Raw genomic sequence first — 17,941 nt, forward strand, 5'->3', positions numbered from 1 at the left:
GGAAGATTATTCACCAGAAAAACGCTCCATTGTTGTAGCCCGAAGCAGCAGCGGGGTAAACAGTCGGTGTCGCATCAAACGCACAGCACATTTCAAAATGATACAGTGCTGGCTGCTATGAGGTGTACCAACTAGCCCTTTTTGGCGGACCAATGAAAGAGCAACTCAGAAAAGGATGAATGGGAGAAAGCAAGACAGAAAGAAAGAATGAACACAGTGGTGTGTGTGTGTGTGTGTGTGTGTGTGTGTTGAGCGCTTGTGTGTGTGTGTGTGTGTGTGTGTGTGCGCGCGCGCGTGTGAGTGTGTGTGTATGTACGCGTGCGTTAAAGCCTATGTGTGTATGTGTGTGAATGCACGCGTGTGTGTCTGTACGCGCGCGCGTTTGCTAGAGCCTCTCTGTGTATGTGTGCTTGCGTGCGTGCGTGCGTGTGTTTGTGTGTGTGTGTGTGTTCGTGCGTGTGTGCGTGTATACATGGAAACGTGTGTGTAAGTGTGTGCGCGCGCGTGCTTGTATACGTGTGTGTAAATATGTGTGTGTGTGTGTGTGTGCGCGCGCGCGCGTACGTGTATCCTCTTCGAACATCCTCACCATCCTCCAGATGAAGGCCACCAGCAGCTTGTTCACTTCCAGGTTGCCGTCCTCAGCAACCTTCCGCATCTGTCGGCACTGGAAGGCCGACATTACTTCTGCTGCATACAGCTCCTTGCTGACAGACCATGGGTTCAGGTTCTCATGCAGAAGGTTGCGATGAAGGTCCAGCACCTGTGTTAGTATGTGATTGGGAGTGTGGATTCACATCATGGATACAGAAAACTTCTGTTAAAAAAAAAAAAAAAAAAAAAAAAAAAAGTCAACACGGCTTTGAACGATAAGTTCCAATGTGTATGGAAAGAAGCACCTACATCACACACACACACACACACACACACACACACACACACACATATATATATATATATATATATATATATATGTATGTATGTATGTATATCCCAAACTTAACCGGACCTCCATAGCAGTAACGTCATCAACATCATTGTCATCCTCCTCCTCCTTCTTCATCAATACAAAAAGAGTCCCATATGATGTGACCTTTCATACCCTGCTCTCATGGTGACCTCACTTTCGATACCCTTCCACACCCGTGCTTGGGGTGATTACTGTCAATGTCTTCAGTGTCGGCAGATTCATGTGGGGTTGTTGTTGGAAGGCCCTGGTGGTGGTCTCCACTCCGGGAGGGACACTCACTCAGTCTGGCTCCGCGCATTTTTGTCGTCAGAAGGGGGTTTCGTAGGAGGTGTCCTAAGTAGGTTCAATCAGAACAGGCACTACTGTACACCACCAAAGTGACTCAGCAGCAGTGCAGGGTCTCCTCTGGTGTGTGGCCTCCTGGCGACCTGACATTGATGGTTCCCTTTGGACTGGCGACGCTGGGACTGTGACAGACGAACCCGGGTGTGGCCCTGTTTGGGGGACTCAGAATGAGCGGCGTGGGAGATGTGCCAATGAAAACGGTGCAGATGATGGGGCTAAAAAAAAAAAAATCGCCCCAAAGATTGTGGAGGATTTCATGCTCACGTCTCATGGTGACTTCAGTTTCGATTCTGCCTGCACTTCCATGCTTGTGATGAGTTCCTGAAAACGTTTTCCGTGTGAGAAAACCTAGGGGACTGTCACTGGAGGGACGTGGTGGCTCCCAGGGAGCACACTCACTCAGTCTGGCACCGCGACTGATTACTGGCATCAGATCAGCTAGGAAGCATAGTATGTAGTGTTATGCGTATGTTGAATCAGAATACATGCAGCTGAACATCACCGAAGTGATTCAGCAGCACAGCTGGGTTATCTCTGACAAGAATGCCAAGTGTCCCATGACAGTTCAGACCTCAAGGTCACTCCGTGCGCCCAGGGCGGAATGACAATAATTTTGGTGCTCTTCCCAAAACATTAATTTGCAAACAAAATAATATTTACATCAGCAACTAAAACACTACTAGCCTTTCTCCACAAATCGAGTTCAGACCAAACTGCAGTGAAATAGCCAAGCCATACAAAAAAAATTCCCTTCACAAGCACCGGCTGAGACAAAACTCGAAAACTCGATGTCATGACACTGTGTGTGGGTATGTATGGGGGAGGGGGGGGGATCGTGGGGGAAGGGGGAGGACGGGGGAGGGGTGTGGGGGACTTTGGATGTGCCGTGTGCGAGGTACTGTCACCGTGAACTGCGCGGATGATGGGATAGCTTAATTAAACCAAAAAAAAGGTCAACAACATATTGCCATGTTCCCGTGGGTTGTTTTACATGTGCTAAGTGCATGCTACAACGTCTCATCCGAAAGAATAACCAGGCCACTTCTCAAGATCTAATGGAGTGGGAGACAAACACTGAAACAAAATAATGTTCCTTGCCTGACTTGATTCCCTCGATGATCCTAGTTTTCTATTCCAATCAGGCACTTTATCCGGTACGCCATTACTCCGTTTGTACAAACTACTAGCTGTTCTAAGAACAGTCATGTTCCCGGAGACTTGTAGTATTTTCCTTTTGCGGGGCGGTTCCTCTGTATGTAATTACTTTCCTGTAATAAAAGAATGGCTGAAAATGGCTTTGTCCTTAGATTTTGCAAATCATCAAGGAGGGTCTCCTCAGAAATTTGAGGGTATATCCAGTCTGTAAAAATGTTTCCCAGAAATATTCAATGACCCACCGAAACACGGACGAACGAAAACAAACACACAGACACATAAACACGCACGCACGCACACACACACACACACACACACACCCGCGCGCTCGCACACACACACACACACACACACACACACACACACACACACAAAGAACATCCGAGTAGTGAATTTTGTTTCGGTGGACATTAAAACCTTTGGCACACCTTTGTACAGGTCATTATTCAGTATACTCTGAGAAACCTTCTGGCAAAAGAAAAATTTCCACGGACCTCGGCAGAAACTGGAGGTACTCACACCGTCTGTTTTGCAAGGCTCGATTATTAATTCACAGAGAGAGAGAGAGAAAGAGAGAGAGAACAGAGATGAGAGTGAAAGTGAATGAGAGAGAGGATGGAGCCACAAACACTAACTCAGAAGAAACACGAGACCGTGAGAAAGAGGGAGAGGGGTGGGGGAGAGAATACAAACAGAAACAAAGTTTTGTTTCAGGACAGGATTTCACTAACATTTTTTTTTTTTTTAAAGAGAGAGAACGGGAAGAAGGAAAAACGTGACTTGCAGCAGACACTAGGCGGTTGTTTTTTGTTTTGTTTTGTTTTGTTGTTTTTTGTCCTTTTTTTTTTTCAAGAAAGAAAGGGACGATAAGAAAACTTGAAGTGTCAACCCTTAGTCAAGATTTCTCTCTCCCACCCCTCGCCATCACCCCAGTGTCAGTGCGCTCATCTCACTATCTCAGTCACCATCAGCTCACCTTATGATCGGACAATCTCTTCGTCTTAAAATTGCACCACCTCATCTCATGATGTCATCATAGTTTTACCGGAAAAGGTCCGATTCGCTTTAGTTTCCCGCTGTGCGTACTCTTTGACTCGACAGCCATCGTTTCAACATCGTCTTGAAAGTTTAGCTATGTTGTTTCGTATTGGTGTTAGTTACAATGATGAACATTTTCATGCACTGAGGCAACCCCCCACCCCCTCACAAGGTTTCCTGAAATAAACGCGTTTTGTCCTGTCTTGACTCTTTATCCTGTTTCGCCAATCACATTCCCGTTTTGCCAATTCAGTCTCTCTCTCTCTCTCTCTCTCTCTCTCTCTCTCTCTCACACACACACACACACACACACACACACACACACACATATGCACCGCGGCGCTCAGGCACACACACACACACACACACACACACACACACACACACACACACACACACACACACACACTTCCACATGCAATCTGCACACGGATGTGTGTTGAAACTACTGTATGTGCTTGTGTACAGATATCAGTACTCGCATGACCAACGGAGCGACTGAAGAGCCATGCACACAGACACAAAAACTCATCTTCCCGAGAGCTGTACTGATTGGCGGAGAAGTCACTCTCACAGCTTTTGGACGGTGCAAATAAAACACGCTGCCACAAACTGAAGAAAATCAAGTGTGCGCGCGCCGAGCATTTGATGTGATGGGAGGGTGGATGTGGGTGTAGCTGTACACGGGTGTGTAGGCGTGGGCTACTACTATATCTGTGTATACATGTGTGTGTGTGTGTGTGTGTGTGTGTGTGTGTGTGTGTGTGTGTGTGTGTGTGTTTGATTGCATGCAAAAGCGGTGTGTTATCGATTGGTTTTATCATCATTTACTAATATAGACTTTTTTTTTTAATTAGCAGATGTCTATTCGAGTGTGGGCACGACCTGGGAATAGGCATATCCGGATCACCAATTCAAGATGCTGTTAAGGATGGCGGCCGCACAATCAAAGAGTAGGCATGTCGGGAAAAGGCGAATTGGGAAGACAACTGCCCTGTCGCCTCATCGCACGATGCAGATCAGACGTGCATGGGCCTCACCTCTCGATGTATCATGTTCAGACAACACGTTTCGCCAGGCCCTACTGCTGCCCTCCCGTTGTTTCCGATGACAATTTTCGCCGGGGGTTCCAGGGTGTCAGCACATGATCGTGATGACAGTGGCGCCATTCTGAGGCCCTGTTCTTCCTAGAGTCGAAACAGGTAGGATGATATCATCGAATATAGAATTTGCGCCACACATCCACGACCCCCCATCCCCCCCCCCCCCAGGCCCTCCCCCCCCCCCCACCCCCCTCTCTCTCAGACGATCACACCGCGCGAAAACGCACATGTCATACATTAACGCACATAGATACCAATACGCACACATCAAGCTTATTTTGTAGTTTAATTATGTATCTGTTTATTTGTTGTATTTTTTATCAAATGTATCTGTTAATACACTTAGTAACCCATTATTTTTTCACTGAGAAATATTTTTTGTGAGGGAAAACACCATGACGTATTTTGCAGAGAACGAGAACATATCGGAACATACTGTATACATTGCATCTCTTACTTTATCTGTAATTGAAATCAGTGGGCCTAACAACTTAAAAACTGATTTCAGTGATCAGTCAACAACGCATTCAGTCGATCTTTGTAGATTGTTCAGGCGTCTGTAAATACTGTTTTCCTCTTACGCCCCCACCCCCACCCCAACCCATCCCCCCGCACCCGCACCCGCCCCCTCCTCCAGGCCCCTCCTCTTCTCCATACCTATCCGCTGCTCCAACTCACTCGTGAACCGCTATTTCCAAGTACAGTACTATGTAGTATCAGCATAATTAGATTTTAGAAAAGAACGGAAAAAAGAAGAAAAAAAATCATTGAGCAGATTTACCTCGAGCAAACTGTCGCTGCTCTTGGCACTGACTCTTTGCGATCTGCGTTGTCTGGAAGTTGAGGGTTTCTCTGAAGCCATCCTTCGATATATGCCACCGCTGTTGGATCTGGTGTCACTGATGCGAATGGACGTGTGATTTTGAAGTCTGTTCAGGACTGGAAGCAGTATTTGTTACATGGTTCCACGAACACTGAGTCGCCTTTTTGTGCATATTTCGAGTGCGATTGTGAAGTACACTTACTCAGTTTCCTAAGCATGGATCAACACTGAGGCTTGAATGGTTTGTTGTTGTTGTTTTTTCAGTTTCGGTCTGGATGAAGAGTTTTCGAATCTGAACAACATTCCAGCAGCAGGTCTACTGAATTGCTAATGAATTACTAAGTCTTGAACAGACATGTAGAAATCTACTGATTTGGCCCCGCCGGCCGGCGTGGATTCCGTATTTTTTTCTTCATTGTTGTTCAGTGAACCCGAAGTTCAGGTGACCGTTCAGTCATACATTGTGCTGCAGAAAATTCACCACACAAAGTGTGTTGTTGCTGACTAGAGATGATTCAGTAATCCATATTTCGTGGCAAAAATCAGTGGTGAGAAAAACTATTGTAGGCCAGGTTGGTAGAACGGTTTTCAATCTGAAGAGACTCGTGATTTTGGAAGCGGGTGTTAAGAAAAAAAAAAAAAAAAAAAAAAAAGGAAGAGAAAAAAAGGAAAAAACTCTCGGCAACACGCAATAACTGACGTCGCTATTGTTGATGACGTCAGTTTGTGTACAGCTCAGTTTTATCACACATCGTTCTGGAAATGTCATGTAAAGTAAACTGATGTACAGACAACAAAAAAAGTTTGTTTCTGTCACTCTGACCGTCCAGCCTGTCTTAAGCAAACAATTTCGTCCGTTCAGTTGCACTGACCACAAAGCACTGGCTGCAGTTATAAAGTTATCACAAAATTTTGCAGAACAAATATGCGAAAGTTTTCTTTTAGCTTTAAAACTTGAACGTGAACTGTACGATGTTTTAGGTCTTGAAGACCTGTTCATCGCTCCGTGTGGGTCATCAGATGTACATACTAAACTTTGCATGCGTGGCTTATTGGCAAGACGGATTGTACTTGTCTGGCTTGTTCTTCCAGAAGACATCCAGTCTGTTCTTGAAGGCATTCACCGACGGTGCCAGGACCACTTCGTCTGGGAGACTGTTCCATGTCTTGGTGACCCTTTCACTGAGCAGTTAAAGCATGGAATACACTGAATAATTCAACAAAAACAGCTAAAACTATTGACCAGTTCAAGAATCTTCTAGACAATGACTCTAAATCATTAATAAAACCATTCGATTTTGATGAATGAACATTTTAAAAATTTCATACGCATGTACGCAACCCTAAACTATTTCTATATTAAGAAGGGGCGTTGAAAAGCCAAAAAGGCTTAAACTGTAAATTAAAAAAAAAAAAAAAAAAAGTCCCAAATTCTGTACCTGTACCTGTTAATTCGCACCACTGAAGAGCAAGTTATTCTGTGGTCTTTATAATTTAAGTTGACATGATTAGATTACATGCCACATTCTCCCAAGACTTTCCTATATTTCTCAAATTAAATATTCTCCTCATCAACAGCAATAATACGTTAAGAATTAACTTAACAAATAAAATAAAATAAAATAAAAACTCTCTCGAAGTGTTCCGGCAGGTGCCTGATGGGCTAACACAGAATTAAGCGTCCTACAAGATCATAACTGAAGAGATCTGACACGATCGACAATGATTAAGAGTTGTGAAAGTTCAGTATAATCTTTTCTTTTTTTTCCTTTTTTTCTAATCTTTCCAGTTGTCAAGTTTTGTTGTTGTTTTTATCGTCATATTCCTCTTTGATATGCTTCCAGTTTGATTATCTAAGGCCAACACGGTAGTTTTTGTCCAGTATTATGGTAGCCTGTATAGCAGGTATAGGCTTTAGTTGTTTCCTGTTTGTTTAATCTTTCTTTTTCTTCAAGTTCAGTTTCCAAACACTAAAATTGACCCCGGAGATTTGTATTATGCGCCAGATTGTCTTGAAAAAAACAACAACTGAACAAACCCTGACCGACTCAGTCACGTTGGCAAATCAGTGTTCGCTCGCACTGTGTGTCAGTGTGTGTGTGTGTGTGTGTGTGTGTGTGTGTATCTGTGTTTGTTCCCGGTGTGTACTATGATTTGATGCTTGTGTCGGTGGACGCGCCAGTGTCAGTGGCACAGCGGCCACTTGCGCGGCGACACCGTGGCGGATTTACTGAACGACTGACGTGGCAGCCGCATTTTCTTCCATGTTTTTCAGTATTTCAACCTTCACTGAGTTAAAGCTTTTGCCTTCTTTGCAGCTTTCCACTCCAATGCATTTGTCATGTTTCTACAGTTAAAAAACGGCACACGGGCAACAAAATATTTTAATCCCAGGACAGTCTTTTAAGGCCGCCTGACAACGCACGCTGTGACTCTACTGACACTTCTTTGGTGAAACCGAAACTGAACTGAAATCGTACTGATGGACTCGACACCCGAGACGGAAGGACACAGGGGCGGAGGGACAGATTCACTTAAGTTGGTCGCCCGTCAGATAGATAAATATATAGATAGATAGATTAAATAAATAAATAAATAAATAAATAAAAATGGTGACTCAGTGCTCATCATGTACAGCCGGTGGACCTCAGTTGGCAACCCGGGGGCCGGCCCGGCGGCGGCCGCAACTGAACTCGGAAAGTTGTTGAACTGAGATAATAATAGATGGTGTAAAACCAAGCTATGAAGATGAAACAACGTTTCGCGTCTTACTCATTGTCAAGCGTAGAGAGGTGTTGGCAGGCCACACTAGTGGTGTTTGTTATTATTTATTTATTATGATTATTTCAAAAATATATATTCTGGTGTTTTCACACACGGTATTGTGTATTTGTTTATCATGAATCATATTCCATTTTGTGTTCATAGGCTCTAAAGTCCTGACTAGCTTGTGGGGTATTTGCGTAAGTCAGACATTGGCTCCTTTTTTTTTCCTTTTTTTTTTCTCTCATGCTATAGCAGATTCGGTGTTGCGTGGATGGATCAGTTCAAGTACCCCGTTCCATCGTTTGGCACACCCACAACCAGCACTCGGCCTACGCACGTGGATCTAGTGCGAAGGGACGCAACTAAGCTTCACTTCATACCAAAAAACGGAAGTCTATATACCATTTATTCGTGATCTTAAAGACTATTGCAAAAGAAAATGTTACTGATCGAATACATCCTAGCTGTTTTCTTTCTTCTTTCTTAATTGTCATGTCGGAGTCAGATCGATGAAATCATTGCTCCCCACCGGAAATCAAGTAAAGGTCAAGGTCGTTCGACATTTGCGACGCTTTCCCCGGCAGCCCCAGTGCACCGTTCGTTTTCTACCATTGGTAATCGTGTCCGTTGTTTTAACGCCAACCAAATTCAGATACGCAGGTAGGCAAATACTGCATGAAGTTGTTGACTGAAAGAAGTTTATTTTTTGTTAATTTTTTAACCCGTCGTTGTGGGGTTGATCGTGCATCGAATGTACATTGGCTTCATTGTTCGGTCGGTTTGGTTTCCTTTCCGGTCTGATCAAACGAGTCTGCAAGTGCTTCTGCGCTTGGCCTTGACGTCAAAAGACCTTTCTCAGTTTCTGCCTGGGTTCTTTTTTTATGTTGTTGCTGTTGTGTGTTTTAATATTTATTTGCTTGCTTGTTTATCGATTTATTTTAGATGAATAAATTCTTACTAATTTTCATTTGATATCACAAGATAATTTATTGTCCTTAAATAGAGATGCTTGGTGTGGTGGCACACAGTTAAATTCTGTTTTAATTACACATACTTAACCGTATTCTATATAATACAAATATAGACATGCATAAGCCATTCAGCTGATTTGCATACGCTCAAAGTTATAACTATTATTCTTTTAGTTATACTTATAGTAAGTGGTGGTGGGGTTTTTTCATAACCCTCTTCAAAGCTTTTTTTTTTTTTTTTTGTATTTCACTGCATATTATTTTTGGAATACTGCTACTTACTGCTGAACATTTAAGTTTGTTTGATACTGTTAAATAGTATTTGGACTGGACACACCTCTACCTGTCTTAGTGCCTTTTTGTACTTAAGCCAAGGGCGCAATAGTCAAGTGGTTTAAGCATTGGACTTTTCATCTGAGGGCCCCGGGTTCGAATCACAGTAACGGCACCTGGTTGGTAAAGGGTGGGGATTTTTCTGATCTCCCAGATCAACGTATGTGCAGACCTGCTAGTGCCTGAACCCCCTTCGTGTGTATACGCACGCAGAAGATCAAATAAGCACGTTAAAGATCTTGTAACTCATGTCAGTGTTCGGTGGGTTATGGAAACACGAAAATACCCAGCATGCATTAAACACGACAGAGTCATCGGCAAGTCAATGTTGGTCGTGTAACGGAAAGAAAGAAAAGGTGTGATGGACATGCACGCACACACACGCGCGCGCGCGCGCGCACACACACACACACACACAAGCCTTCATTAATCCTGATAGGTACCTCAGATATATACCTTTCAGCATCTGCACCCAGTTTAGGAAACATGCTGTCAGATGACATGATATTTGACATGCACATCAACCACATATATGTAGTTTAGCATATGGAGCACTCCAACAAATCAGTTTACTCAGCTCCATTCACCAATATCTAACCACAGAAACCACAAAGACATTGTGTTTTTTTCTTTTGTTTTATCAAGATTAGATTATGGAAATGCTTTTCTTGCTGGCTGTCCCAAACACTGTGTTGATAAACTTAAAAATGTTCAAAACTCTGCAGCTGCACAACTGGCGCTAATGGCTAAGGCTAAGAAAAGTCAACACATCACTCCTCTCTTTTTTTTTCTTTTTTTTCTTCTTTTTTTTTTTAATAGGAGAAATCAGTGGATGCCTAAAAGTTCTGCAAATGAGCAGGATAGTTTCAGCATCCCCGGAAGGTTCTTTCTATTAATTTTTTTCTTCTTTCTCTGTTGTTTTTTGTTTTGTTTTGTTTTTGTTTGTTTGTTTGGGGTTTTTTGGTTTTTGGTTTTTCCTTTCCATCATCATTTTTCTCCTTTCTGTTTTTTCTTTCTTTTTTTTTTTCTTTTTTTCTGATATTTTTAATCTGTCTTCTTCCCAATGGCATGTTGAAACACTTACAAGACCATGCAACATATATTACACGTACATGATGGTTTCACACAAAATCATATTGCCTGAAAGAGAAGCATGGTATACATACACACTCACACCCTCTCATTCTCTCTGTGTGTCTCCTTTACTCACTCAATCCCCTCTCTCTCCACAAGCTCTACAGCTAAGTACAAATATGTATGTGCACACTGAATACTACCCTCAGGATTTTTTGTGGGCCTGACTGTGTTCTGGTATCTTAACGGATACTGATCATAGGTTACGTAGGCTGAGCTCTTCAAAGATAAGGTCAAGATTTTTGCACTTGCCGTATTTAAATTTGAAGGTCAAGATTTTTGCACTTGCCGTATTTAAATTTGGAGATGGACAGTTTTGCTATTAACAATATGGTATTGATTTCCTTTCATTTTTCATCTGTTGGAATGTCCATTTTTGCTGTACCAAACAGAGCTACTTTTTCATCCATGGGAATATCACTCCTCTACTTGTTTCCCTTCACTGGCTCCATATTCAAGCAAGAATACCATAGAACTCTAAGTTTTTGTCATTGTCTCTTCATCGATCTATTTTCTGTTCACCACTAACATGCACACGCTGTTTATTCCAAATATTCATACAAAAACTTATAGTGAAGGTTCTTTTTCTTTTGCTGCACTCAGACAGTGGAATTCACTGCCCTCATACCTCCGTCACATCCGAACACCTGCTTTGAAGAGAGTACTCAAAACATATCTTTGCAAACTGAATTTTCTCAGTAGATATGTATGCTTGCTATGATCTGATCACAGTGTGTGCTCTTTATATTGATTTGCATGAATTTGTGATTTTTTTTTGTGTGTGTAAATTTTCTTGGTGTATTTATTTTGCATTGGGATACAATGGGCCAGTTGACTGGCTAACCACAAAATCAATGACATTTTCAAGTTTAGTGGGTCAGGATAAACACTCCTTTCTTCCTGCCATATCAGTCACACCACACGTTTAAAGTTTAATTATTTCTACTTTGTCCATCACACTCATTTTGTATGTGAAATGGTTTGGGTGTGTTTGAGTGTTTAACTTTAAGACGACATATGGATTACATGCTAATGTTTGCTGCAGAAATACCATAACATGTAATTAAAAGCATGGAAAATGCACAGTCATTGCTAAACTTTGTTCTGTTGTGCTGAAACCCAGATTGTATAATGTTCACTGCTCTGGTAGAAAACTTTCACTTACATGACAGTTAATGTTCTGCTGAAAGACACTAGACCTGCAGTGTCACTATTACTTGTGAAGTATTGTGTGTGATTTAATTAGTAATATCACTATTCTAGGCAAGCACCTTCCTCTGCTTTGTTAAAGAATTCAGATCTTCACAGTTGCAGTCTCTGAGTGCCCTGTTTGTGCCTTTTTCTTGTGTATACAGGGGAAGAACATTAAATTGTGCACTTTTTAAAGATCATGTTCAGATGTTGTTCATGTCAGTGTATGCTGAGTTATGTAAACACATTCCCCCAAAACAAAGTGTGGCTGCTCAAGTGATAAGTGTGCTGATTAGTATATTGATGGATTTGAGTGTTAATCAAAAAGGCAGCACTATGGCATAAAATCTAAGTAAACGCATAATAATTAATATATGTTGCCCATGTTGTAATGTATGCCTGAGGGGATTAAGTAACTGTAAAAAGTGTATACATGTATATAAGTGGATGAGTGTTCCATCACTTCATTTAGCAGGAAATAAATGTTAGCTTATCTTACACAAGTTACAGATATATCAATTATCACTATATCAGATATCAGTGTCAATTACATGTGGTTTTTCCTATCTACTAATCTAGTCAGCACTCATTTTATTACTGAAGTTACTGTGTTGCATATTTTAATGACTTTTTGTTTGTTAAAGAATAAAGTGATTTCACTTTATATGTTTAACTTTAATGTTATGTATGTAAAGCAAAAGACAAATTTCTGTGAATTTAAAAACAAAGCTGTGTCTTATTTTAATGCTGAGGAAATCTCTGAGATTCAGATGCTCCAGATGATGAGTTTACAGAAATGATGAAATTTCAGCTGCTCTGAACACTCTTTAGGTCATTTGATCAATCTCAACATAGACAGTTTCTTTGATTCTTAGTTGAACAGTTCTTTTCACGGAGACTGGCAGGAATTGTAAAGTAAAAAGTTAGAACTGGTGCTGTATTCTGATGCAGTTTGCAACACACAAGTGACAGTGGTTTTATAAGTGCAGCTCGTTTAGCTACAATATTTTCAGAGTTTGAAACTTCAGCCACCTTTATTTTGCAGGAGATAAGATAAACTATAAAAGCCCTCATGGCGTGACAGACTTTATCAGTTTAAGACTAATAAGTTGAGTGACTGACTTGCTGCCACATTGATGCGTTGCTTCAGTTTTATATATGTGTCAGTAATGATGAATGACACAAAACCAAAAACTTGATACAAAATGACAGGCAGATAATGAGAAAAAAGTGCATGACTGCAGATGTACACAGACACTATATACTTGCATAATGCACTTGTAGTAGTAGCAGTTGTAACATATGTACATGCTAGATGGCGTTTTCATTTTTTGTCTTAATCCCCAAGGTCCCCATGATTTTATTTGCATTCGTATAAAAGAAATCTGAGCGGACATGTGACATTTTCAGTTGAGTTTCTTCTATGGTTTTGTTTTTTGTTGTTGTTTTTAGGGGGAGGGGGGTTAATTTGCAATTTGTAATTAGCACTCAGGAACACACACACACACACACACACACACACACACACACACACACACACACACACACACTCTTAATGCTCATAACTTGTCAACACTTAGAATAATTGTCTGAATGACTCAAGCATTTGCAAACTGCATTTGTGCAAGAAGATTTTTGCAGAGATTATGATGTAGATAAGAACTTCATCTCTTTTTAACTTTCAGTCAGTGCAAGATGATATAAATTCTTTTGACAATTTTACCAAGTTATAAAAATTTATTTTTATGCAGTTTTTAAGAAATGTTCTACATCTTTCCAGAAAGCAGACTTTATACAGCATGTGACGAACAAGTGGCTGATTGTTTCATTTTCGGTTTTACAAAATGTGCATTTGTTTTCAGCGATATTCTTTTTTTTTTTTTTTTTTTTTTTTTTTTTTTTTTCTTTTTTTCAAGATTATTTGTTGCCAGTATTATGAACTGTTCTTATTTGAAACCATTTCAGTTTTGTTTCTTTTATACTTTGTATTGTATCGAGTATGTTTTTCCACTTGAGATTAACTATTCCATTTTTCACAGCAATTTGGTTGTTTGTTATCTGCAGTAAGAGTGTCATGATAAAGTTTCGACCCTTTTCATAACACTCAAGAGAGTGTCATGATAAAGTTTTGACCCTTTTCATAACACTCAAGATTATATCAAGAGCTTTTTCAAAGTTTTTGTGTTTTATTTGACTCATTACTGTTCAATTTTAAGTCAGTCTTGTTTTTACAAATGAACTTTTTGACACCTTGTACACAACCTGAGAATTCCAGTAACTTAATAAGCTTGATTTGATGTTAAATTTACTCTTGTAATCTTTACAGGAAATGAATGCTTCTGTTTCACCAAGTCTGCAGTTTGCTTTACACTGTTGTTCATCCATTCCATATAGTATATTACTTTTCTATCAGTTCTAATAAGCTCATGGAAAATATTTTCAGCTAAGACAATAAGAGGTCATCAGAATTATTAATAATGGACTTTTTCTACTAACATTTTATATGTTTGGAAAGTTTTTTTCCAGAAATCTCCAGAGTTCGTTCATTTAGCTGGTATGTCACGGCCATGTTAATCAAGTCCTTTAACTGAATGACTGATAAACTTTATTGCCGATCACAAACAATGAAGACATCAAAAATTGTTATGAATATGATGGTACCAGCAAAACGGTCATGCATGTAAAAGCCCACTCGTGTACATGCGAGTGTACGTGGGAGTTGCAGCCCACGAAAGAAGAAGAAGAAGATGGTACCAGCTAGTAAGCATTGATGGCTAAATCAACGCTGTGGCAATACAAGTTCTCATATTATTTAAAGGAGGTGAAGAAGGTGGTGGTATGTGGCATAAGCTGTCTGGCAGTAAATACTGATAGCAGTTCTGACAATATTTTATGATGAGGTGTATTCACAACCTTTGACCAGTCATATTTGTTATATTGTCTGTGCTTGATTAACTGGTAACTAGTAGCATGAGGGTTGTTTCATTTTGATCAAGAAGATGTCATTTACTGATTTAAATTATTTCTATTAAAAAAAAATTAAAAAAATTAAAAAAATAAATAAAAAGGCATTTGTAGTAATCAGCCCAGCGACAAGGTCTTTTGTCACTCTTTTACTTGTTTCTCTCTCTCTCTCTCTCTGGTTTACTTTGCTTCTCTTACTTTGCATCATCCTCAGTTATATACAGTATATAGTGAATCATTAAGATCCATGTTGTAAATCTTTTTTCAGTTCTGTGCTTGGGCAGCTCTCTTCATCCTCTGGTGCTTCAAGACGGTAACACCTGTGACCAGTGAAGATGTTGCGACCTCGCATTCCTGTCTGGCAGCGACGGCTTGGGGCTCCAAACGTGAATGCCAACCCAGGTATGAAACCCCGGGGTTTACTTGACACCCCTAGGGGACCACCACCACGCACCCCATATGACCGTCCCCAGGTAAAGCCACAGGGGATGGGAGAGCAGGGTCCCCAGTCCCCTATTGCCTTGTTGAGCATGATCTCCAATGCCCAGCAAGAACTCCAGAAGCAGCGCGAGACAATCCTGAAAGACATGAAAAGTGAGAACCCCAATCTGGATGTGAGCAAACTACCAGGCCTTCTAGGTGAGCCGTCCATGGGGAATCAAGGAGGGGGGAGGCAGGGTTTGCTGGGGGAGCGGCCGTTTAATGGGCCTAACGCACAGTCGGCTGGTCCCAGAGGACCACGGCCACAGATGCCTAACAATGGCATCCGCCCCCTGATGAGCACCCCTGTTGGGCCAATGGGTGGGCCGGGCAATGCTGGTCCCAGAGGACCGAGGATGCCCATGGGAGGCGGGCCTGGGATGCCAGGAGTTGGACCTCAAGGTCCCATGGCCGGAAGAGGTCAGGGAAGCGGTCCTTCTGGCATGAACAGACCTGCAGGTGGACCTGTAGGGATGAACACTAGATTCCAGGGACCCAAGGGTGGGCCAGGAATATTGGGGAAGGGCCCACAGAACCAGATGGGGGGCATGAAGGATGGACCAATGATGGGTCCTAGAGGACCTGGTTCTGGTGGTGGAGGGATGGGTTTTGGTCCCAGAGGACCAGGGGGTCCTACAGGTGGCCCAGGTTTGATGGGAAATGGACCACGTGGGCCCCAAGGGGGACCTGGAGGAGTCAATGATCGAAGAGGACTCCTGGACAGCGCTGGACTTTTGGGTGATGGACCTCGTGGCCCAGCCAACACTGGCCAGATGGGCAGAGGAAACCAGGGAGGGCCAGGGGGTATGGACAGTTCTTGGAAAGGACAGTCACAGTCAGGGGGACCTGGGCAGTTTGGAGGATCTGGGCAGTTCATGGGATCTGGGAAGTCTGGACCTGGACAGTTTGGAGGGTCTGTGGGATCTGGATCTGGGCAGTTCGGAGGATCTGGGCAGTTTGGAGGATCTGGGCAGTTCGGAGGGTCTGGGCAGTTGGGAGGATCTGGGCAGTTCAGAGGGTCTGGGCAGTTCGGAGGGTCTGGAGGATCTGGGCAGTTTGGAGGGTCTGGAGGATCTGGACAGTTTGGAGGGTCTGGAGGATCTGGGCAGTTCGGGGGATCTGGGCAGTTCGGAGGATCTGGGGGATCTGGGCAGTTCGGAGGATCTGGAGGATCAGGGCAGTTTGGGGGATCTGGACAGGTCGGAGGATCTGGGCAGTTCGGAGGGTCCGGAGGGTCTGGAGGATCTGGGCAGTTTGGAGGATCCGGTCAGTATGGAGGATCTGGGGTTTCTGGGCAGTTAGGAGGATCTGGGCTGTTAGGAGGATCCGGACAGTACGGAGGGTCTGGAGGTGGGGGAGGCTTCAGCAGCTCCTTCAACAGCTCACAGGGGTCCTCGCTGTACCAGTCCTCCCAGGGGCAGATGAACCAACAATCCTCTAGCATGGGCCAATCCCAGAGCTGGGACCAGCAACAAAGCAACAGCATGCAATCCAGTGGCTGGCAGAGCTGGGGCAGCCAGGGTCAGCAGCAGTCCGGCAGCCAGCAGAGCTACATAGTGAACGGCCCGGGGAGAACAAACAGTTTTAGTGCTGGTAACAACACTCAGTCTTCCTACAGTTACCAGCAGCCATCACAGAACACCTCCATGGGACAGTACAATTACAACACCATGAACCAGCAGCAGAGTTACTACTAAAATATATACGACGTGAGGGGCAGGGGTGGGGTTGGGGTGTGATTGCTGTTTCATCCTGTCGTCCTGCTCGGTCTTTTTTAGTTTTGTGTGTGTGTGGTCAGTACCAGGTTTTGTTCTGTTCCACTACACGTCAGCAGCAGTGTGTGGAGTGCCACTCTGAAGCCCTGTGGTATGGTTTCTGATCAGCGAATGTATAAAGGACACAGGGCTGAGTGGCACTCATTTTTTTTTTGGGGGGGGGGGGGGGGGGGGGGGGGGGTATTTGTACTGTTTTTACCACTATTTTTAAAATTGATTTGATTGCTTTCATTTGAGACTGACTTCATGAATGTTTTCACCTATTGTGTGTCAAATTACATCATGTATGTATATATAACATCAGTGAGTGTTCATGGACATTATATATATATATATATATATATATATATATATATATATTTAGAACTTTAATGTAGTACTTATGATGTATTGTGTAGATCAAACCCATTTAGCACTGTGAGGATGACAGCTTATTTAAACCTCCCTGACTGGGTAGATATAAACAGTAATTTTTAGATGATATAAACACTTTAAGATCAACATTTTTCACAGATCACTCACATGTTGCCTCACCTGTCCGTGTTGACAGTTATTATTCTGTTATTGTTAGGATCAAAAGAAATTGCATTCATCTCGGAGTGTCATGAAACATAAATTTATTGCCATTATCGTAGCAAAATTTGCGCCAAAAAGTGTTGAACTGTGCCCAAATTTGGTCAGTAATAAGCTGCCCAGGATTTTTATCGCGTCATGTCCATTCCCCTATTTTTTACACTAATTTGAATGGTGGAGAAACCAATTTGATTTAATTCGAATTCAATGCCTGAGTAAGTATTGCTCATGTGTAAGCACACTGGTGCCTGAGCAATGGTTGGGCACAGAGCAGAATAAGTTAACAAAGAAGGTAATTTTTTGTGCCTGCCTTTTGTTCC

General features: G+C 42.4%; 1 protein-coding gene across 1 annotated transcript; it reads left to right on the plus strand.

Moving 5' to 3' along the window:
* Positions 1–8,576: 8,576 nt before the first annotated feature.
* Positions 8,577–17,212, plus strand: LOC143280904 (uncharacterized). The gene is made up of 2 exons (XM_076585682.1): positions 8,577–8,860; positions 15,062–17,212. The coding sequence occupies exon 2, from the start codon at positions 15,129–15,131 to the stop codon at positions 16,968–16,970; it is 1,842 nt and encodes a 613-aa protein (XP_076441797.1). The 5' UTR covers positions 8,577–8,860; positions 15,062–15,128; the 3' UTR covers positions 16,971–17,212.
* The last annotated feature ends 729 nt before the right edge of the window (positions 17,213–17,941 follow it).

The sequence above is a fragment of the Babylonia areolata genome, chromosome 4 (assembly GCF_041734735.1).
Source record: "Babylonia areolata isolate BAREFJ2019XMU chromosome 4, ASM4173473v1, whole genome shotgun sequence".
Lineage (NCBI taxonomy): Eukaryota > Metazoa > Mollusca > Gastropoda > Neogastropoda > Buccinidae > Babylonia > Babylonia areolata.

Coding starts and splice junctions, on each gene's coding strand:
- LOC143280904 (XM_076585682.1), top strand. CDS start 15,129: ATGTTGCGACCTCGCATTCCTGTCTGGCAGCGACGGCTTGGGGCTCCA.